Source organism: Phalacrocorax carbo, chromosome 1 (genome assembly GCF_963921805.1).
Source record: "Phalacrocorax carbo chromosome 1, bPhaCar2.1, whole genome shotgun sequence".
In the NCBI taxonomy this organism is placed as follows: domain Eukaryota; kingdom Metazoa; phylum Chordata; class Aves; order Suliformes; family Phalacrocoracidae; genus Phalacrocorax; species Phalacrocorax carbo.
Genome location: NC_087513.1, coordinates 172,869,701 through 172,893,156, shown reverse-complemented (window position 1 = coordinate 172,893,156; position 23,456 = coordinate 172,869,701). Strand labels below are relative to the sequence as shown.

Below are 23,456 nucleotides of genomic sequence, written 5' to 3'. Positions count from 1 at the left end.
TCACTGGCTGTTATTTCGGGAGACTGGATTCAAGGACACAGATGATTCCCTCAAGTCTTATGCTGCTTATGAATCTGGAGGTAGCTAGGATCAGCATGTCCACTACCCGTTCTAAACACTAAAAAAAGCATACCCAAAAAGGAATTAAACTCTTCTGCATCCAAGCCAGTTTTTGATAAACTATAAAACTTCTAAACCACTAAAAGATAGATAAAGACAAAACTATCACTGAGATAGATAAGAATCTTTGTCCTCCTGACCTACTTTGCTCAAGTTAACAGAACTACAGACTTACATTTCTGGTATTGAACTGACACTGTGCTTTTGGAAAAAATCTGGGGGTTTTGCTGTTTAGATTGTTCACACTCCTGACTAGGACTCGGTTGAAGAAAGCTCTCTAGGAAAGAGGTTTTCCACCATAACATATCCCGCCTTGAGTAGTATTGTTTCCAGAATGCCTTATTTAACTAAGCCGCTGCACAGCATCCCGCTGTACTGCACCCTGCATCTGTCATTACAATTCGTTTGCTCCGGTGCAAACCCACAGGCAGATTCAGCTTTGCTTAAGCAAGCTGGGCCTCGGCAGGAACTGGTAAACGTAGCTTTCACAGCCAAAGCCTATAGTTCACAGTCACCAATAAGTCAGATTGACAGATGTCAAGGCCTACTGAATTTTATCATTTTACAAAGCATAACAATAAAGTCAGTAAAGCGCGGAGGTCCGCTAGCAGCTTCTTCCTTTTTAACTAGCACAGAAAATCCATGCTGTAAGACAGCCATCTCTCTAGGATAAGAAAACAAAGCACAAAGATACTTTTGAAGATATCATATCCTGTTTGACTTCTTGAACAGCATTTGTCAGCATGGCATCTGAGTGCCACTCCACAACATAGTAAGCTTCATAGCCAGTAGCTGTAATGGAAGACAACGCCTCTCTCATTCTCCCTTCAGCCTTGCACATAAGAATAATGAACACCGCTATGCATCGGCCCATTCAAACACCTGGCTTCAAAAGAATTACCTATTTCCTTAACGTACTACTAGGTTTTCCTTTGAACACTCAGGTTTGGTCAGGAACTGTTGCGTTTAGCTACAGCTGTGTTAAGCTGTAGTATTCCCCTGCCTGAAAGACAATACGGCATATGAAGCTCAGACCGGTTATTTCATCTATTACATTTTGTAACACAATATAAATTTTTGATAATAGCAGTAATATGTATAATGCATACGGCTGTAAAAATGTCAACTAACTTTTATGGCTTTCCTCTTCATATGAACACTCAGTCATCCGTTCGTCCCTAGATCCACTTCAATCCTGAAAAAGAAAAGTTTAAATTATTTAATTGATGTATTGTCTTAGAGGTTCATTAATTTCTCAAATATTATTGTATATGTAAATAAAAACCTAACCATGGACATATGTTCCATAGTGAAAGAGAGGTCTGTAGAGCAGTAGGTTTATAAACATCTTAAATTAAACTGGATAAATACGACACAAGGTATGTTGCAGAAAGCCTTATGTTTCCTCTTAACTAATGATTTTAGTCAGTGCTCTCAGTGTCTTTAATTTCTGAGCTTCTACATGAGGGCACTAAATCCCAACTGCTTTTATTAGTCTTCAGGGCCCATTATATATCAGTACAATGCATTTGTACAGGTAAACTCTCCAGCAGTTACCAAGTGTGAATATTCTTTACTGGTATCTAAAAATGTGTTTCTTTGAAATAGTATGTGAGATCTGGACAATAACACATTAAAAACTAAAATGCATTTATTAGTGCACACAGTCAGTACTCCAGCCATAGGAAATAACTGTGCAAGACATTAAAAAATATGAATACATATTGCTTGAAAGGTTTCCTTTGGATACACAACTATTTTATTTATGTTTCCATGTGAATCTTTAAAAGAAAAATGTATATAGAAATTTAAAAGAAAAATGTATATAGAAATTTAAAAGAAAAATGTATATAGAAATTTAAAAGAAAAATGTATATAGAAATTTAAAAGAAAAATGTATATAGAAATTTAAAAGAAAAATGTATATAGAAATTTAAAAGAAAAATGTATATAGAAATTTAAATACTACATTATACTTTTGGGAGGCTCCTTCAGGTTTAAGAAAATACACTGATCCAGGAGTCTAACTTTTTAAAAGCCTTGGGGGAGAAAAAAGCTTTACATGTCCAAAATTTAAATGACAGACAGTATGTGTTAAACCTCTTTCCAGAATACGTGCATATATCTGGAAGCAAATGGTACTTACATATGTTTGTTAATAATGGAAATGGTGTGAAGTCAAGAATCTAAATCTGCTGTCAGAGTTGTTATAAACAATCTGCTGTTATTTTTATATCATTCAAAATAAGGTCATCCCTCAAATAGCAGTGGAGCATCACCTGCCTGCTTTTAAACCACAACCCAGTATTTGATTGCCACTGTATATACAACAACATGACTAACAGGTTTCCAAACACTAAGCAAACTTGTACACTGAAAACAAGACAAGAAGCTCCCTTAAGCATGTAAAATTAGTAAATATTCATATACTGTGCTACTATTATACTGCCTCAACACCATGCACTTAATTTTATTTCTAAGAAAATATTACGGTTAATAGAAAAAAAAGTAAGTTCCAAATATTCATATGAATCATAAAAGGTCACAAAACAACCACAAATACTGGCCTAACTAAATACTCTAGGCTTAGAGACTGCTAACTGTTGCAGACTAGGTGCCCCATCTCCCATGCATCTTGTAGGCTCTCTTTCCTTTTTGCTGTTTAATCTCCTTTGGCATTATTTGGATTGCTTCAAAATTTCCATTTCATGAAGCAGATTTTTTTTTTGGGGGGGGGGGGGGGGGGTGGGGGGGTGTTAAATTGCAGACTTGAAGAACCACCTTTGAGTTTCTAGCTGCTTTTTCTCTGTGCTAATGTCGAAAAATGGGACAAGTGGACCAGGTTTTCCATATCCTGGACTTACATGATGTGGTGATCTAACCTGAGCAGGAAATTACTTCGTCATCAAGTTCTTTAAAATTAAATGTAATGTTTTCAAAAGCTTCATGGGGTCTCTGCCAGAGGAAGACAGAGTTTGACCTGTAATTGTTTCCAGTTGTCCAAGTTTTCTCATCATTACTCCTCCCTACATGCACACAGACACACATGCTCCTACAACGCAACTTGGCTTCAAGTTACACCCAAACGCTGAAGTCCTATTAGGTTACTGTGGCTATGGTGACAGAGCAAACACGGGTGTGCGTTTCAAAACTGCTAACATACCGCTAGCCGACTAGCCATAGCCGCAGCTGGTTTCGCATTATTAAATCATGTACAACAGCCCTCCTCATGAAGAAGGCACTTCATTAGCAATGGCAAATAATTGAGTTCGCTTATTAATTCTCTTTGGGTCTGCACGATATATCAAGCACTGAATTACCCACGTCCCTGCATCACTGGGGTGCTCTCCTCCATGAAAAGGCTTTTGCTTGTCGCCCTCTTTGCCAAGCACATGCAGGGCATGCAACAGTCTCCAGCAGTGCCACCATCCCACAACGCTGCTCCACCGTGATACACACGGTCTAGGGGTACGACTGAGATTATCCCCTAGCACTGACCACCAGGGTGACCAAGAGCATTGATTTTGGCAGCCAGTGCACGCTTGCCACACATGCCACCCATACAGGCCACAGGCCTCTTCACTGCAACTATTTTAGGCTGCTTTTGGGGAGAGGATGAAGAGCAAACTGTCCATCTGAGAATGCCATTTAACTAGTAACTTCACAAATCTGTTGCCCAATTTTCAGAAGAGCTGACAATCTTTGACTTAGGATTAAATTACTTTGAAATGCATATGAAAAATAGGACCACCTGTCCTTAAAGGACTCCCGAATCCATTCTACCATGTGTGTCACCATTGTGAAACCTGCTCTGGTCTTTGGTTTCCAGCAGCTTGCTGTGAAATCTCAGCTTCTACTATCAGGAATGTGAAAACAGAAATGAAAGTCCAAATAGAAGCACCCTCAGTTTGTATCAAGTGGGTTTTATACCAGCAGAAAATCTGCCTGATGAGACAACTGCATGCAATGCTCCTGATCCAAAACCTTTATGTCAGGAGGGCTCTTCAAGTAACCTTTAAGTTAGAGCAAAGCACCTAACAAGCCACTAGTTTCAACCAAAAGAAAGTAGCACACACAGAATTATGTCCACATCCAGCCAAAGGCTAACAGAACCACAGAATGGCGGGGGTTGGGAGGGACCTCTGGAGATCATCTTGTCCAACCCCCCTGCTTGAGCAGGCACACCTAGAGCAGGGGGCACAGGAACGCGTCCAGGCAGGTTTTGAATGTCTCCAGGGAAGGAGACTCCACAACCCCCTGGGCAGCCTGTGCCCCTGCTCTGGCACCCTCACAGGAAAGAAGATTTTTCTCATATTCAGGTGGAATTTCCTGTGTTCTAACTTGTGCCCATTGCCCCTGTCATTGGGCACCACTGAAAAGAGTCCAGTCCCATTGTCCTGACACCCACCTTTTAGATATGCTTATAAAGCATTGAGAAGGTCCCCCCTCAGTCTTCTCTTCTCCAGGCTGAACAACCATCATCCTAAAACCATATTTTCAGACCACAGGAGTTTATAAAGTTTATGAATGCCACCAAACATTACATTTCTTCTCCTACAGCAAGGGAAAACCAAGCAGAAATTACAACACCTAGTTCACTTTGAAAATCTGTCTTGATCAGAATAAATGCCCTGGTAGTCCCTCCCTAGCTGGCATCCCCACCCACTGGTGGAGCTGGGCAGCAATCATGGACCAGAGTAAGGAACGTTAGATGCGTTTCAGGACAATCATGCTGAGCATATTTCTAGAGAAACAGAGGCCACTAAGCGTGTAGAGGTGCCCTTGTCTCTACAAATAGAACATTTATGAACATATAAACCCACGTTAATTAATTAAAAAACAAGTTCATGCTGCTATCACTTTCACATCTCTCTTATGTACTGCTAACTTTTAAATTAATTCCTATTAATACAAATACTTACTCTATTTTCCCTCTTTTCTAATGCAGACAGATATGGGAACATAAATTTGGAAAAGACCAACTCATTTGCAAAGTTGTCATTTGCTGAATCAGGATTTATAAACTTTTCCCTCTACAAAGCAAACCCCGTATTTGGACATAGCTGTTTCTTAATAACCTTATATAATTTTACTTTAGCTTTAGAAGTATGCACTTTTCTTGTTGAATGCCCTCAAATCTGCACTTACACTTCTGCAATCACTTTCAAAGTCTGAGTCATGCCAAAATTCCCCAAAGATGGAGCGTGACTTCTCCCAAACTCAAAGGCCACCCTGAACATCAGGTAAGGCAGGTTCACTGAAAGCAGTTTCAGCAGCATTCAGAGATGAAGGAACACAGGTTATTCTCAACCCAGCGTTGAGGATGGCTACCCTTATATTAACAGTAGCCACATACTTGCCCTTTTTTCCTGTGCTTCTGATTCCTGCAGGGAAATTCATGAACTCCATAAAGCAGACATTCTGCAGAAGCCACAGATAAAATATACATTAACTACCAGTTGCAGATTTGCAACAGTCCTCAACATTAAAAATCAGTAAGGGACAGGAGAGGCTGAAATGCAGCACAGCACTGCGCTGCATTGAATCAGCATACCCAAAAGTCTACCTAAACCGCACTTTGAGTGCCTACTTTTCTTGCCTTGGGTCTAGCCCCCAGGATCTTTGTGAGCTGAGTTCTGTTCCACTGTAACTAAAACTAGCCAAAACACTTTGCCACAGTTGTCTAAAAAAGTTAAAAAGCTTAAATTCCACCATAAGCCACTGTCCCAGCATCAGCCATCACAAGCTGCAAGATGAATGGGGTAATACAGCTTAGAAGGCATTCAGCTTAGGTTAAGTGTAACTGCTATATCGTTTATAGACCTCACAGGGCCAAAGGAGCACTTGCTACGCATTCTGTTACTCACTAAACAACCGTGCTTGTAAGGTTTGTTCTGTCCTCAGCTAAAGTTTTTGCTAGTCTTTGATAGTGATTTCTGTTCAAACAAGGCAAGCAGAGTTACTTTCTTTAGGATGCCAGCTCCCCCACCAACATCTTTGTTGCTCTGACGTACTGTCATAACAAAAATATCTTAAGCTGCTCAAAATATTTCTGAAAATTAACTTAATGCTTCAACTTCTGGTTTTCACTGGTATTTTAATAAAAGTAAAGAGAAGCAGGAGGCAGAGTGGGATGCTTGTTGCTAGGCGATACCTAGCTCTCCTGAACTCCTACAGACTGAAATATTTATCCAGACTCCCACGAAGAATGACATCTAGCATACAGAAAGAAGAGATGCAGGCACTTACTGAAGTACATCATGATTCAAGGTAAGAAGCAGCAGCTCTGCCACCAGCTCAGTCCCTGGGGTATCTAAGCCGAGGAGGCTGCAGTCTGCAATGCAGGGGGGGCGGGGTGATGCAGCTCCTGCCAGACATCTGCCTTGATTTCAGCTGAGCCTCATGGGGCAATGCCTCCAAAACTTTAACACCAAACCAGAACAATCTCAATGCCATTGGGCTCTTGGCAGCATGAGAAAGCACATCTTTTGCTCACCTGACTGTAGAGCAATTGTTTTTCCGTTATTTGGGGTTTTTTCTCCAAATCATTATACTCCAATAACAGGTGTTGTCATGGTTTAGCCCCAGTCAGCAACCAAGCACCACGCAGCTGCTCGCTCACTCCCCCTTGGTGGGACGGGGGAGAGAATCGGAAGAGTAAAAGTGAGGCAACTCATGATTTGAGATAAAGACAGTTTAACAGGTAAAGCAAAAGCTGCGCACAGAAGCAAAGCAAAACAAGGAATTCATTCACTCCTGCGCATGGGCAGGCAGGTGTTCGGCCATCTCCAGGAAAGCAGGGCTCCATCACGCGTAGCGGTTACTTGGGAAGACAAACACCATCACTCCCAATGTCCCCCCCTTCCTTCTTCTTCCCCAGCTTTATATACTGAGCATGACGCCATATGGTACGGGATATCCCGTTGCTCAGCTGGGGTCAGCTGTCCCAGCTGTGCCCCCTCCCAGCTTCTTGTGCACCCAGCAGATCATGGGGAGCTGAAAAAGTCCTTTGACCAGTGTAAGCACTACTTAGCAACAACTAAAACATCTCCACATTATCACCGCTGTTTCCAGCAAAAATCCAAAACATAGTCCCATACTAGCTACTACGAAGAAATTTAACTCTATCCCAGCTGAAACCAGGACAGGTGTCCATAGAAAAAAAAGCATGCAGCTGGCCAGATGTGGATGAATGATTCATTAACCGAACATACAACCTTCCCAAGAAGTCTGTATGCCATGCACCTCCCCCTCCTCCTTTTAAAAGGTTTATTCAGTGATTAAACTTTCAAGGAGTGCTTACAGAGTCTTCCAGCAGAGGCTTAGATGAATAAACATTATTCTTAACAGGGTCTTTTATTTGACATTAACAAATTATTTTGAATTTAGCAGCTTCAAGGATAAGTCCCAGACCTTCTGGGACTTAAAGATGAATTTCAAGAACTCTTTGCTCTTCCTAGAACTTAAGGGTCTGGTTTGACAAAAATCATTACATATAAATAAGCTACATTTCATAATTTCAGAAAGCTATTACTCTGAGAAGGATGATGTCTTTCAGTAATACTTAAAAAAACCCTGCAACTGTATCAAGGCACACAAAGAATTTTGGTATGGCAAATGAACTGAGAAAGTGTGTGCATGCTGTTATATTGTAAAGGTAAAAAAAGATTTAGTAGTTAAAATCTGGAGAACTAATGGAGTCATCAAATGCCTGTGTATAGGAAATAATCAGTGGATGATCAAGAAGAGTGCAATTGCAGAGAGTAAAGATAAGCACAGCAAAATACTATATCCCCCTTGATTTTTTTATTCTAAAAGTAGTGGTTATCTTTGACACACTCAGTTGTTGAATGGATAGCTCTGAAACCTTGATAGTCCCTTCAGAACTCTACTTTAAATAGAATGACACTTTTTTGTTAGGTCTAAATAAAATAAAATTTTGATAAACAGAGTCACACATCACTTCGGACAGCTTCTCTGACATACGGAAATGTTCACATTACACAGAGCACACACCACAGGTCTCTCAGTTCATCATCTTATTCCTTGCACACTGTTAATACTCCACATTAGAGTTAAAATTCTTTTTACCAACCTGTGCACAAAATCAAAGGACTTAGTGGGTCTTTTCTTGTTGCAAGAATTACAGCGTTCTACATATATATACACACATACACAACCATATATGTTTATTAATATAAAAACATGCACACGTATGGCCACAAATTTCTGGTGAATTGATTCAATGTTTTTTGTAAATAATTGTCATAAGAAAGTATGCTTGCAGCAGATTCTTAATATATCGTCAAAACAACACAGGATTTTCAGCCAAGCTGTAAAAAGTTTCTGAACTCATAAAGAACAGGAATTTTTAAAAGTGGTCTTTTCCCCTTATCTTCAGGCTTTTCTTCAGCAAACAGGTCTCTCCAAATAATGACTATCCAAGATTTCAACTCACAAGGGCTTATGAGCTTCTGAAAGATATTATAAACCAGTAATACTTAACTGGTTATTCCCAATTTCAGGTTGGAATCATCCATGTTGCGTTTCTACATTTTGTTTGCACTTCAGACAAAACAAGTGTGATTGACTTTGTTTTTAGTACACTTAAAGTGTGAAATCCAAATGGAAGATATCCCACAGGAAAACTGCTCGTGCTTCAAGTAGGATAAGAGGGAAGAGACTTGCCAGGGATTGTTCCATATCATCATGGTGGGGAAAGAATAAATTCCAACCTTTCCAGCAGAGCTTTCACCAAGGGACTGCACTGACAACAGAGGTTGCACAGAAAGAGACCTAATTGCACAGGTTTCATACTTTTATTTTGTCCTGCTAATAAGAATTAGCATTACCAAATGCTATCACCCACGCACCCTCTTCTGGTTTAATACTTTTACTCCAACTAGGTTTATGCTTCGTCCAGAATCAAGCCGGCTCTCCCTGCAGTACGCGCAGCAGTACTTACACTCCCTTCTCAAAGTTGCAAGATAATCTTCATTTATACTTAAACCCGTTCAAAAACAAAACAAGGATTTTCTTTATTTCCTATTAAGAGGCTGCTGAATCCCGGAGACCATTAGAAGAACAAACAATCCTTGCACTTGTACACAGTTATAAATTAAATAGCCAGAGCTTAAGGACGAGGTCACTGGTTTCCTTAGGACACTCAGGGGAGCATCGGTTTTCCATGTGGACCATGCATCTGACATTTCTTGTGGTGATGGCAACTCCCTGACTACCTAATTTAAGGGAGGGTGGCTGAACACCTAAGGCCCCTTGCTACAAGTCCAAAGGAATGAGTGCAAATTTGCTGCAGGCTTGTGCCAAAATCTCCTCTTGGTCAACCAAGCTGTAGTAAGCACAGGAACATGTGATTTAACCTGCAAGAAAAGTCTGAAACATGAACATCTGAAGCAGATGAATCCTGCCTCAGACGGCAAATATTACCATTATGTGGTTCAAAATTTCAGAGTCTCCTCGTAGTTGCCTTCAGAGGGAACACCAGGACAATGGAATAAGCAGAGCAGGAAGCAAAAATTTCAATACTGTTTACATGTAGTAGCTTATATAAACCCTGGCATGCCTTTTCCTTTTACACTGTGCAAGATGTTGTAAATAAGCTAAAAAACGGCACTAACCATCATCCCACTGCGGATGGTATACCACACAGCTTTCCGCTCACCACAGTGTCAAGTGCGCTGTGCCAACTTTCACAGCAAAACCACTCAAAGAATAAGCAAAACCAGAATAAGCTGTGCCCATTAAACTTGTCTTAAAAGAGGGAACACAAAACCGCTCTCACAAGCAGCAGAGAAAGCTACACAAGCTTTAAGTTTATACATCACCAGAAGGTGGTTGTAAAATCGGTGTTGATGCCCACGGCTGGCACAGGCAGTGAGATCCAACACTCTGTTTCACCAAGCCCCAACCTAGAGATGGGTCACCTCCTCAGAAGCACCTGCTGAGCTACATGTGGGGAGTGCCACCTCACCGCGTCCATCAGCATAAAATAAGCTAGAAAAAAACCCCAAACTGCTCAAACAAACCTATTTTGCTCCTCCAAAACAGAGGTGGCAATAAGGATGATGTGACATTGACCTCACTAACTAGTAAAGCCACAGCAGCTAAGGGAGGACAGGCTTTCACAATTTACCACAAAGCTGGGAAAAACGAGCAAAGAAAACCAAGCCAATGCTGTTCAAAGCTGTGACATACAGCGAAGAAACCTCACATTCATTACAATTTGGGCCCCTTCTTTTGCTTTCCATTAGAAACATACCAGTAACATGCTTTTTCAAGAAAACAGCATGATATCTGTGTACCTGAAGGTGTGGGTATATGTTCAGGCTCTAAACTGGGGCACTATGTGACAGCAGTGATGCTATTAATCAGTTTAAGGAGTTTATTTGGCTGCCATCCTACAAATGCGGCTGATGAGTGTCTATTTTAATAGGAAGGTACACTCTCTAAAATTGATCAATTGACCACAAGTGTTTCCATTAATCATTTTTAATGTCTTTTCTCCTAGCCTGCCCCTTCTTGAAAGTGCAGACTAGCATTATTAGTAATAATTATCCCTAGCATATTGTAGGTAAACAGCTCAGAAAAGGCAGAATCCCATATCTAAGTATACAACGTTCCCATCAGGCACAGGTAAGCTCAAAACAGCTCCACTACCAGATTCAGTAGCTACAAATTTTTTAATAATAATTTGAAATCCAGAGAAAGTCACAGAAGCATACTCATGCTCTTGATGTCTTTGGGATGAGTGAGAAGAGTAAAATTGACCCCAGTACTGGTCCTGCAGCATTTCCACCGGAAACTTTCCATCCCAGCATTTCAAACTTCCCAATGCATTGCAAAGCTCAGTGCAAGCAGTGATTAACCTTAGGAAAAGGTGCATCTGTTCAGAGATCTACCCAATACATACCTGGTCAAATTCCGTTGCCTCCCTACTAGGCCTTGTCATTTTTCTCCTTGTTCTAATAGCCCTCATATTTTTGACAGGAGACACAGTTGCTCTGGCTATTTTCCTGTCCTTGCTTAAACAGAAATATATTTGCTTCTCCCCTATCTGACAGTTCCCCCATCACTTAGATTTTCTGGGGGGCAGAGTAGCGGTGGGGAGTAATTCAGTGTACTGTTTCATTCAGTACTCCAAGAGGGAATTCATCTGCCCATCTGACTACATATTTAAGTGCAAAACCCACAAGCAGCCTGATTTCCAAAGGTAATTTGTACCTTCCAGTCCCCTACTGAGATCACTGCAGCAGCCTGCAGGACTCACCATCTGCATTCAGTAAGCCAGTGCCGTTTCATTCTGCAGACCAACACAGACAAACAATTCCCTTAACCATCGCTCAGTAACTACTCACATTCACAGCCCAGAAACTATAACCTGAAGAGTAACTTCGGATAAAGTTCCTGCCAGTTGGCAGGTTCATCTCACTTACCTATGGACTCCTACACCTGCGCCAGCTGCCCTTCACGGCTCTGTAGTTAAAGGAGAGAAAGAGGCAGCACAAGGGCCTGAGTCACTGGCTTTTCAGTCAGTCCAGCAACTGCTCTTGACTGAAAAGTATTTAAATAAAATGGTTCTTAGTTGTCTGGAGAGTGAAGGGTACTACAAGTTTTAAGAGCTTTGTTTTTTTAAACCAGTCTTGGGTTCCTTTGCTCTCCTGATCAAAACCTCACAATTTTTAAGACTTTAATAGTCATCATTTTCAATGGAGCCAGGCAGACTTGGAAAAGCATTCCATTTTTTAAAGAGCTTGGAGAAAAAAGAAAAAGGAAAAAAGAAGTAACTTGAGATGGTTAAATACTACTGTCAAGCAGGAATTGGCAACACTGCCCATGCTAAGTTTCCTGCACACCAAGGTGATAAATAGAAGTTAATACAAGTACACTGCTCATGAGTTACATGGACAACACCATAAAAAATTTATCACAAAAATCAGAAACTACGGATGGTAAGGAAGTCACATTGCTCGGTTTACTAAACTGAAGAGGAAAGCACTCCAAAGAAACAATCCTGTACCGCACATAGGAAAACACAATTTTAAAACTCAAGGATTTTCACCCTGAAGCTGCTGAAGCTTGGACAGGCTGGCTAGTCCCGTACTCTGTATCACACCAGTGAAACCAATCAATCCCAATTTACACCCCTGCCATTCCCATTACAAGCTTGCAAGTGGACTCCTTGTATTTGATTATCTTTCAGGGAAGAGGGTACAACAAATAAATAAATAGCACTAATAAATAATTTCATAACAATAGAAGACATGAATACCAGAGGATGGAGCATCTCCCTTGTGAGGAAAGGCTGAGAGACTTGGGTTTGTTCATCCTGGAGAAGAGAAGACTGAGGGGGGATCTCATCAATGTTTATAAATATCTAAAGGGTGGGTGTCAGGACAATGGGACTGGACTCTTTTCAGTGGTGCCCAAAAACAGGACAAGGGGCAACGGGCACAAGTTGGAACACAGGAAGTTCCACCTCAATATGAGAAAAAGCTTCGTCACTGAGGGTGCCAGAGCAGTGGCACAGGCTGCCCAGGGGGGTTATGGAGTCTCCTTCCCTGGAGACATTCAAAACCTGCCTGGACATGGTCCTGTGCCCCCTGCTCTAGATGTCCCTGCTCAAGCAGGGGGGTTGGACAAGATGATCTCCAGAGGTCCCTTCCAACCCCCACCATTCTGTGAGTAACACTGAGGAGAACTTTTTTTTTTTTCCTCCCAGTATTCCAGGTGTAACAAAATCAATGTACATGTGACAATATGGATGCTGTTCTGAATGAAACATGCCTCTGGAAAGGCTCAAAGACTTCTATGCAAGACACCTGAAAATATTCCAGGCTAACCACCATGATCCATAACCCCTACAAACCATCCTGACTCAGAAGAACATGAATGACATGAACAACTACACCCACCACTTCCCTGAGGATCAAGTTCAGCAACGCCCCCAACAAGCAAAGCTTTTGTTTTTCTGTCAGTACCCTTAAGTTACTTTTTTGATTTGCGGGTAACACATAACAAACTGGTTAACAAAGTGGTTAAACTAACTAGCAGTAGCAGAAATGTGTTAGTTGAAGACACACTTAGGGCTACACCCATCCTTGGTTTAATGCCAGGAATACACCTACCTGGTGTTCTGAAATTATGAGGAAGCTCTTAAAATACATTAACTATTGGAAGATATTCCTGTAATTTGATTAAAAAAAAGACAGCAAACACAGGTTTTGCCATTACAATTATACTGATTTCAAGCAGTTGCCCCTCATCTACCGTCAGTGTCACAGAGTCCCCCCCAGCCCTTTCTCCCACCTACTCCCTTTGGTTACACCTGCTCTTCTTTCTGCATTACCCAACACAGAAATGTTGTAGTTGTCCAGATCTCAAGCCTCAAGTCTCTTCCATTCTCTCTCAGGTTCCGGATCCCTACGGCTACCCTCAAAACACAGCTACCACCAGACCCTGCTCCCATTGACACCTGACCCAGGCAGGAAAATCCTCCCACCTCGACCGCTGGATGTCCCTTTCCATCTCCTTTGCTGCCAGGGTGGGCTTCTAGTATGCAAGTCGGCATTGCAAGGCAGCAGCCCCTCCGGCTCCAGCACCGTTGTCCCCTGTGCACGCCTGGGCACCAGTGCCGCAACTGGCACCTCCAGCCACAAACTTCAGGGGTGTGGGGCTGTTAACCAGACCGCCCTGTTCTCACCACTCACGGGAACGAGCAGTCCCATGCCCCCACTGCCTGACATTCAGTGGCTTCAAAAGTTTAAAATTATAATCTGAAACAAGGCGATGTAGAGTTTGTGAACCCAAAACTCCTCCGTGACTTGTCCCACCTACCCTCCTCACTCCTTTTACCACAGCTCTCGCTTCATCCTCTTCCCCAAGCTTCCTTCTTTTGCGGACCACTCATCCGCTGGCACTAATCCAACCATGCTCTCGCACTTTCACTGAGACTGGCTTTATTCCCACTAAAAAGATAAATTCTGATTCCATCCTGCTGTTTAATCCACCACTAACTATGAAAGATTTCAAGGGAGTTTTTTATACAAAAGATAATTATTTCTTCTATATCCTAATTTGTGCTCCTGATTATTCACTAGATACAAATATTCTCTGTTCTCCATATTTGGAGCTTTCCGTATTCTTTGTTCTCCATATTTTGAGCCTTCAATATACTGAATTCACTGCTAGCAGTACAGGTGGCTGGTGCTAACTACTCCAAGGCGCCACCGAAACAGAACCCGTCTCACACAATGCTCTCCTACTGAAAAGCTTTCGTTACCAACGACGAAGCAATTATAAAAGCATCACTACAGGAGCAAACTTCAGTTAATAACACCACCACAGACAATCAAAGTACTGACAGCAGTTCAGAGGCGAACAGCAAATATCCCTGCATGTTGCAATGTAAGACGTTCTGGGAATGGTTTTATTAAAAGCAGAGGTAGCTGCAATGTTCTTTGTAATAAACAAGGAATACTGCTAACTAACACTCCCACAAGTGGCAAATGTCATCATCCTAATGATAACCCCTACAGGGTTGCATCCTGTTGAGTTATTGCAATTAAGATTCTGTTAACATGCCCATTACAAATATATATTTTTAATTAACTGTAATTCAGTCTTATAATATGAAGCAGGTTATAACTTGCTGATTTTTATAAGACAATGAATTAAGGATTAGAAAACAAAATAATTGTTAGTCTCTTGGAGGGGGGAGAAGAAAATCATACCAATTTTAATATACATGGCAGATGGTAATGGAAGTCAATAAAAATAAAAACCATAAATTTTGGTTACACAGACCAAGTTTTATAGATAATAAGTAATAAACCATTGAGAATAACACTCCCAGAAGCGCACATTCACAGTTTAAAAAAATACAAAAAAACACACAAAACACAAAAATCTGTGTTACAGCCCTGAAATTAATACCAGAGAAAATATGGAAGTGAAAACAATGCCTACACATTGGATCAGGCTCTTCTAGATCCTGCAAGGATTAGTTTCAGAGGAAAAAAAAATTGCACGTGGACATACGTACAAACCCACACAGGGAATGAGTATCAAAGGGTTAAAATCCAAACCGCTCCCACCAGGGCTATATTCAGCACAGGCCTATTACCACCCCTCCCTGGCCCATCAAGCCTTAGTACCCAACTGAAGGCTTACAGCTGGGGAGGGCAAACAGGGGGAGGCTTCTTGCATTTAAGGGCCATTTTCACCAGCTGCATCACTTCTATTCTTAGTCCCACTGATGCATTACGGTCAGATTATTTTGCTTTTCCAGCTGCATTTTCCAATCTAACATACAGAGAAAGCCCACTTTTCTCATCTCCTTCCCTTATCAACTGACCAAGTGACAATAACGCGAGATCGGTCCGGTGATTCATCCACCCACCCACTTTCATCTACAACTGCTCACAGCAGGCACGCTAAAATACAAGTGTCAAGCAGTCAGGGAATCTCAACAGGCCCCTAATCTTTAGGGTATCAAATATGGTAAGTCATCCTCTTCTAGGGAAAAATCTCACAGCCTGGGGCCAGCGGTTTAAAGGGCTTTGACATGCGGAGAAGGATTAGAAAAAGCCAGCACCATTTCAAAATGAAAAAGCAGCGAGGTCTGGCTTCCTAACAAGCAAATCCACTAAAAAGCCACAAGCCTAACTGGAAATATCATAACCTGCAGTATGACCACAAATACAAAATATGCTCTTTTAAACACATACTGTTGTATTTTTTCCCCGTGTTGTTTTCTCTTATCAGGGTTTGAAAAGAGCCCACAAGAACACATTACATTGAATGAGTTCAGAAGGAGCGTATTATCTAAATACAGAAGCACATTTGTACTAATATCCAGGGATGACATTCACAAACATCTTGTTACCATCCTGTAAGTGCCTTCAAAATATACAAACATCTCCACATTGTACCAGAGATGCAAAAGTTGCACAGAAGCTGCTCTTGAGAAGTTTCCTGAAGACCAGCACGCCAGCAATGGTGACAGCAGTACCCGCTTCGTCATGCTTTGCACCCAGCACTCTCAGACATGCACCATTTCTGGGTTCAGAAAAGGAGAAAAGAATACATTTTCAAGAGAGAAGTCTCAACAGTCACAACATGCCCTGCCCTCCTCTTGAGGAGGGTGATGAAGACAAGAACTAGCCATGTTGAGTTCTGTTACGGGGTTGGAGCAGTAGGTGGTAAGGACAGAGCAACACAAACCTTTACACAGGTGATCACAAGAGTGTCTTGTAGGCACTGGAAAGCAAGACCGAGCCCTGAACTGGAGAGGGCTTGCTATGGACCTCACAGCAGGAGACCACCACCATGTTGCCTCTCCAGGGCTCAGCTTTCTGCCAATGTCATCCTCTCATCTCCCATCCTGCCCCCCAAGACAAAAGACCTCCTCCATAGGAGTGGGAGGCATTAACACTAAATTAAACTAATACTAAGTTAAGCTTCAAGCAGCTGACGAACCTTAGCTTAAGCTTAAGCTATGACTACCCTGGAGACAAGGTCCAGCAGACCATAGGGTCTTCTGATCTGTTCCCGAACTGAAAGGAATTAGCAAGAGTGGGACAGCATAGCTAGGAAAGCATCAGTCCCCCTCCTCCACTCCTGCTAGGGGTGTGCCAGATCAGGGTCCTTATCACCTGGCCCTCCCCTGCTTTCACAGCTTCATTTTCTCTGTTGCCACCTGAAGAGCCATCAATGGAGAATTCACACAAATAAAAACTAGGATGGAGAAAACCTCAAGAGATCATCTAGTCTCTCCCTAGCAATTCACACCACTGTGATTACCTCAAAACTCATTACATCTTCATTACATCCATTACAGACAAGCTTCAAGAATGGAATCACTTGACCTGCAAAGCAAAACTGCCTGTAGCACCAAGATTCATCCTGATTCACTCTGAAGACAAAACATCTGCTTTAACTTACCATCAGGACTACAAATAGAACAAAACCAGTCAGTGTATGCAGGCTGGGAGTTTGCCAAGAGCTCCGATATGTACTTCAATTGTTCCTATAGACATCTATAAAGTAAATGTTTTTCAGTGGAAAATTAGGACTAAACTTCCCACAAAATATGACTAATTCCAATAAATTCTATGCCTTTTAAGGATGTTTTGAAGATCAACTATCACAGATGATGTCTGCAAACTGTTTTAAAGATGAAAAGCAATATGAATTATTATCACAAAGTTTTAGCTGTCAAGAACAAGAAGGAATGTAAGAAAAATACATTTCCATTCCTCAGTATCACATGAAATAATACAGTAGTCTTTTAAATGGAAAGAAACAACCCATACACAATAGCCCTCAGTCCTCCAATTTCTTAAAAACCTGATTTTGTACACAAGCTTTCTGATCTGTGCCCCCCAAAAACAACAGGAGTGGCAAAAGGCAGTTCCTTCATGCAGAAGTCTGCATTCCCCTGGCTAAACCTATTTTCTGAAAGAGGCAAGTCTGTTGCTAACTCTAGTCAGATGAAGTTTCCAGATACCACTGAACTCTCCAATACTGGCACATCTAGGTCATTACAAAGGTCCCTGGAGCTGATGATCTAATTGGTTGTGATCCCTAGTGAAATACAAAAGTCAGTATTTGGTCCATGTATTTGATTTTATTTTTTATTTCAATGCATCTCAACTCAAGGTATGTAAAGATGAAGTGTAAATCTGTACCACTGAATGGGTTATGTGTTAATACAGCAAATGGAAAGCTACCCTTTACATTTATTTTGCTCTGTTCATTTCTCTATGTAAGTCTAATATTTTTACTGAGGTTCTTTTCAGGGAAGTAACTGACTGCTGTTTTGTGACTGTGCACTCCTGCTGACTTTAAGACAGGTGTATCTGTGAATTTTTGCTCGCTTGCTCACACTCCAGTGCCCCGGCTTTGCCATTTTTAGCAATTCCTTCCTGTGTGAATGAGCTCGTGTGCTGGGTTTTATTTTACATGCTGACAGGAAGCCCTGCCACCGAAGTTGCAAACAGCGCACTGGGGAGAGGTGCAAGGTAGCAGCATGGCGAACACATAAGTTTTTCATATTAATTTATATTTAAAGAGAAAACAGAAAAATAGGATAATAGATATGAAAGCTAGAAGAGAAAAGGTTAAATTTGCTATCTAGAGTAAAGCAAAGAAGAGAGAGCAGCTAAGAAGAAGTCTCAGCACATGGTGGAACAAGAGGAGGACAGGACAAAGCATCATTAAAATAAAGCAAAATACCATGACCTTCAAAAGCCAGGACTGCGTCCTGTAAATATGCCACATGCAAGTTTTCTGTATGTGAAATACAGGGGAGGAAGGTCTGTGGGGAGTTACGAAAATATGAGCTGAACGAGCACTTTGCAGATAGCTGACAGAAGCAGAGTGATTGAAATAACACCCTTAAGACCAAGGGAACCAGAGGGTGCCAGAATGAAATCATTCTTCTAACTATACCTAAAAAAATCTGAAAGATTTATGAGAGAAATATTACTGCTATGAAACCTATATGATTCATTATGTACTCCAGATAAACAGTCCTTCACCTCCAATTACTAGACTACAAAGCAGGCAGAAAACCAGCTGGACCACCGGCCCCAAAATATATTCACCAGCTACTCAAAGTCCTACTAGTAACCAATTTCTATGTACCAACACTGTATAGGACAGCTTCATTAACAACCAGTATGATGGGACAGAGCACACCCTCAGCAGGTTTGCAGGTAACAAAATTCAAGGAAGTGATCACTACACCCAAGGGCAGCATTGCCATTCAGAGGGATGTCAGCAAGTTGGAGAAATTATTTGGCAGGAACATTGTGAAGTTCAGCAAAAGCAAACAGCAGGTCTTGCGCTTGGGGAAGAACAACTCCATGCACCAGTCCATGCTGGGGACCAACCAGCTGGAAAGCGGAAAAGGAGCTGGGGGTCCTGAGAGACAAGTTGACCTTGAACCAGCACCTGTGCACTTGTGGCAAAGGTGGTCAACAACATTCTGGGCTGCGATAGGAAGAGCGTCACCAGCAGGTTTGAGGGAGGTGATCCTCCCTCTCTGCTCAGCACTGGTGAGGCACATCTGGAGTGCTGGGTCCCAGGCTGGGCTCCCCAGTATGAGACAGACACGAACACTCCAGAGGGAATTCAGGACAGGCCACTGAGCTGGTCAGGGGCTGGAGCACATGGTGCTTGTGGACAGGCTGTGAGAGCTGGGGCTGTTCAGCCTGGAGGAAAGAAGGCTTGAGGGGAGGAAGAGGGGATCTTGCTGCTGTCTGCAACTACCTAATATAGTGCAAAGACAGCAGAGCCCAACTACTCTCAGAGGTGTGTAAGAACAGGAGACAAAACGGCAGCAAGTGAAATTCCAAGTAAGGAAATCAAAAGATATTTTTATTATACAGGCCATCAAACACTGCAACAGAGTGCACAGAAAGGTCACAGAATCTCCGTTATTGGAGATATTCAAAACTGGATTACACAGGGGTCGGAGCAACCTCACCAAGCTCTGAAGTTGGAATCAATTTTGAATTTGGCCCTGATTTGAGCAGGGACTAGACCAAATGAATGACCTCCAGAGATCCCCCACAACCTACGTTAATCTACCATTCTGAGTCTTCTCCTGTGTATATTAGGTTTCATCCAACCATTAAGACTGTGGCAATACAGGTTTTTTGGAAGTATAGGACTACCCCACTCTGGTGGCACAAATTTTTAAGACCCAGAATTCAGGGGAAAAAAAATCTGAACTAGGGAGCTTCACACAAGTTTTAGCATTCCTGCAACTGGGCAAAAAAACTCCAAACCCTATTTTCCTTCCAAGCTGTTCACAAGTAAATGCAATTTTCCTTCAGAACTCCTGACCACGAATGTGTAAAAAACTTATATTGTGTATTTATATGTATTTTCTAACAGATCTTGAAACCTCCGATTTGTTCATGGCATTCTGAAGAGGTAGAAAACCCAGCAGCTTCGTATTTAAGTACTATACCACAAAAACACAGTACACATAGTTAATTCTCACTGTTCAGGGATATTCCAGCTTTCCCATAATCAGGAACTGTATTTTCAAACACAGTTCCCATGTCAGGGGTTTCCTGTTCTTCCCATGCGATGCCCACTAGCGTAACAACAGCTACTGCCACGCTTACACAGACACCAGGAAAGTGGCAGTATGTTTTCAGCTGAAAAGACAGATCCGCATCACTTGAGCGCCAAATCACGTGCTATCACTAGCACATACTATCAGACTACATCTAGGGTACTTGAGTAGCCTGGATTGACTGCTCTGAGAAAGACTGTAAACTTTCAAGAAGTGAAAGCAAAGTAACAATAACTCCACCAGTTGTTTTTTTCCTTCTACACACACGGTTTGTTTATGTAAGCACGTTATAACCCATCTGAGATATAAAATATATCTTCCAAAAGGAAATTTCAAGTTTCAGATTTTTATGTACAAACTAAGAATATGAATCACATGATGAAACAGAAGGAGGAACAGATTTCTGTAGTTTCCTATCATCTGTGAACAAAGCACCAGGACGCGTACGTGATATTAATCACCCAGGACTCCACAGATTGCATCAGTAGAATTGCATATGGGATCCATAATTATTATTATACTTCAATGCTAAAGTTAGACTGCACTCCGTACCGAGGAGTCAGAGGACATGTTCAGTTCCCTTTTCCCTTCAAAACCAGTGCAACCTCAGACAATATTGTTTCTCCCTTCTAGAAAAATTAACAGTGTCCAGGTTGTGTCTCAGTTCCAAAATACTTAATAACACCACACTAAAACAGTGGTTTTCAAGCAACATCTGTAACAATTTTGTCCACAATGGCATAACTGATTTCATATAAAAGCACAGAGAAGGAACACAAAGCAGACTGTGGAAAATTCTGCCTGCATTTCAACCGTAAATCATGAAGGTCACGCTCGGTTTCAGGCCGTGGGACATATCCATCCTTGGGAAATGTCTGGAAGGGAGCGAGGGAGCTCTGCCTTGGTCCAGCTCACTACACGCACAGTGCCTCCAGGCATCTCTCCAGAGCCCCCACTGCCTTTGGCAACGGATGCTCACCAGCACGGCTCGCCATGAACTACACCATCAGGTGCCCACAGCAAAAACTCAAGGGTGAGCGAACATACCTTCCTCCCTGCTTTGCATCACACGAGGTATACTCAGCATTCAACATTTTTGTGAAAGCCAGCAGCGACCAAGCAACTGGAAACAGTACTCAATGAATAAGAAAAAAGCAAAAACAAAACAAAAAAACAACAGTTCACACTAAACATCTAGCGCTCTGCCCATAACCATCTTTGCACTGTAACAGTCATTTCAAAGAGTAACACTATATTATTTTTTAAATTATCAAGTCACATGCTAAAGAGAATATACAGCTCTGGAGGGAAGAAAAACAAAAAAGAGAAAGGAGAAAAAAAAAGGCAAAACAAAAAACCCCACCCAACCACGGAAGCAAAGCATTCTCTCTCTCAGAATACGGTCACAAGACTTAGATGTTTTAACTTTTAACCCACATTCTCCAGGGGAGGGATGGAAGGAGGGAGGATAAATACATGTTGCCTAAGAAGGCTTAACAATCCAGATTCACTGTTACACTGTTGTTGGTAAAATACAAAGCCAGTTTCACCCTCATTGATTTTGAAGTGGGAAACACAGGGGATTTAAGTTAATTATTATACTGGCAAGTCATGAAAGTATAAGAGAAGTATGGCAAGCAGAGTTTTATGTATTAGCTTTCAGTGAAAATAAAGATGAAAAAAAGCACAGATTTATGACACTTTTGATTAGGATTATAATGCATAAATATAGCCTGAGGCAAGAAAAGCCACCACATCAGTCTAGCTCAAATTTTTAATATATAAATTTGTAGCAAATCCTTCAAGATAATGTATTAGCAATTCTACAAGCCCAGTGTTTACTTTTTCTGTACACAAATATGTAAGACTCAACTGTGTGAGGTGCCTGGGACACCCATTTAGGTGGTGAGCATGGGCTGTTTCAGAGCCCAGCAACAGTTTTACTGTCTCCAAGCATCAAATCCCTTATTAAAATCACTGCTGTCATGCAATTTACCCAAAAAATAGGTTTTGACCGTGGCAGTAACAGTTTCTGGATCTTAACATAGACTGAGTTGTATCTGATAAAAGCTGTACTTCAGAAAAATAACTATGGTTTACGTTTATTTATCTATTTTACTTCTGGCATTCCCTAATTCATACTTAATACCCTGTTTCTTTTTATCAAGTTAAAAATCAAAGCACATCAAAGAGTGCAATGTCCTTCTAAGGAATAATCCAGGCCCAGCGCAAATAGTCCCCAATGGTAGTCCTGTTTTTCACACTGTACCACCTAGGAAACCCTTCATGCAGCCCAACCGCAGCTTCCTCAGCTGTAAAGCAGAACAGCAACTCTGCCAGGAAGAGACAGTCACATTTCTTGGTGGAGGACACAGTTAATAGAACAGATGAACCCATCTAAAAAGCGTGGTGCCACTAGTTCTTTCCTTCCCCCTCCCCACTCTGGATTCACCTCATTGACTCTTGGTTCATGAGAGGTTCACCACCTCTGATGTTCATCTGAATCCTTTGGTGAACCAAGGTCACCAAACAGGCAAAACTACAACTGACTTTCAGCCAGGATGTCAGGAATTCATCACCAAGGGCTGGTAGGATCAAGTTCTGTGGCCCTGTAATAATTTCATTTTTCCTCTAACTCTGGAATCGTCTCAGGACTCGTCTGCTGTTGACAGAGCTATATATTTTCTCATTAAACTTCTGTGGGATCAATCCTTAATGTAATTTCACTCCCGAAACAGTGAGTGAAAACATAAAGAGAACTCTCCATAAAAAGAAGCCAAAGAGTCCACAGGAGTATTTTTCTTTCTCAACACTCTTTCTCTTTACTTTACAGACACGCTTCAAAAGAAAATTAAATTAACCCGTGAGTGCTATTTAACTGTCAGATATGATGTCAATGGCCACTTTAATGAAGACCAGACAGTCAGAGACAAGAGGTAGGATACGCTGTGATGACTTTCAGTACATTGCTTCCATACGAGTGAACATGTTCGAATCTTTACCTGCATGGTGTCCCACAGCAGGCAGCACAAATGGCATATTTTAATTACATGTTTGTTTATAGAGGCAAAAGAAAATAAAATTACAGTGGAACCTCCAAGACTCACTTGTAGGTCTGACAAAAGAGAAAAGCATCCTGGACCCAGTTGCTAAGCCAATGGAGCACACATTCCTACGTCCATCTAGGAATACTTCAACATAGTCTCTAAAGATGGCACTTTAAGAA

The 23,456-nt window shown here is 41.6% G+C and overlaps 1 protein-coding gene across 9 annotated transcripts in view; it reads right to left on the bottom strand.

Moving 5' to 3' along the window:
• The window catches only part of KLF12 (KLF transcription factor 12), a 251,827-nt gene that overhangs the window by 178,753 nt on the left and 49,618 nt on the right, over nucleotides 1-23,456 (bottom strand). For 7 of the 9 annotated variants that reach the window (XM_064440736.1, XM_064440733.1, XM_064440741.1 and 4 more), the window contains exon 2: nucleotides 1,252-1,315. The exons of 1 other annotated variant lie outside the window; for it this stretch is intronic. In XM_064440736.1, coding sequence (XP_064296806.1) covers nucleotides 1,252-1,272 — 21 coding nt within the window. In that variant the 5' untranslated portion in view covers nucleotides 1,273-1,315. One more of the 9 variants, XM_064440738.1, reaches the window with a different exon arrangement.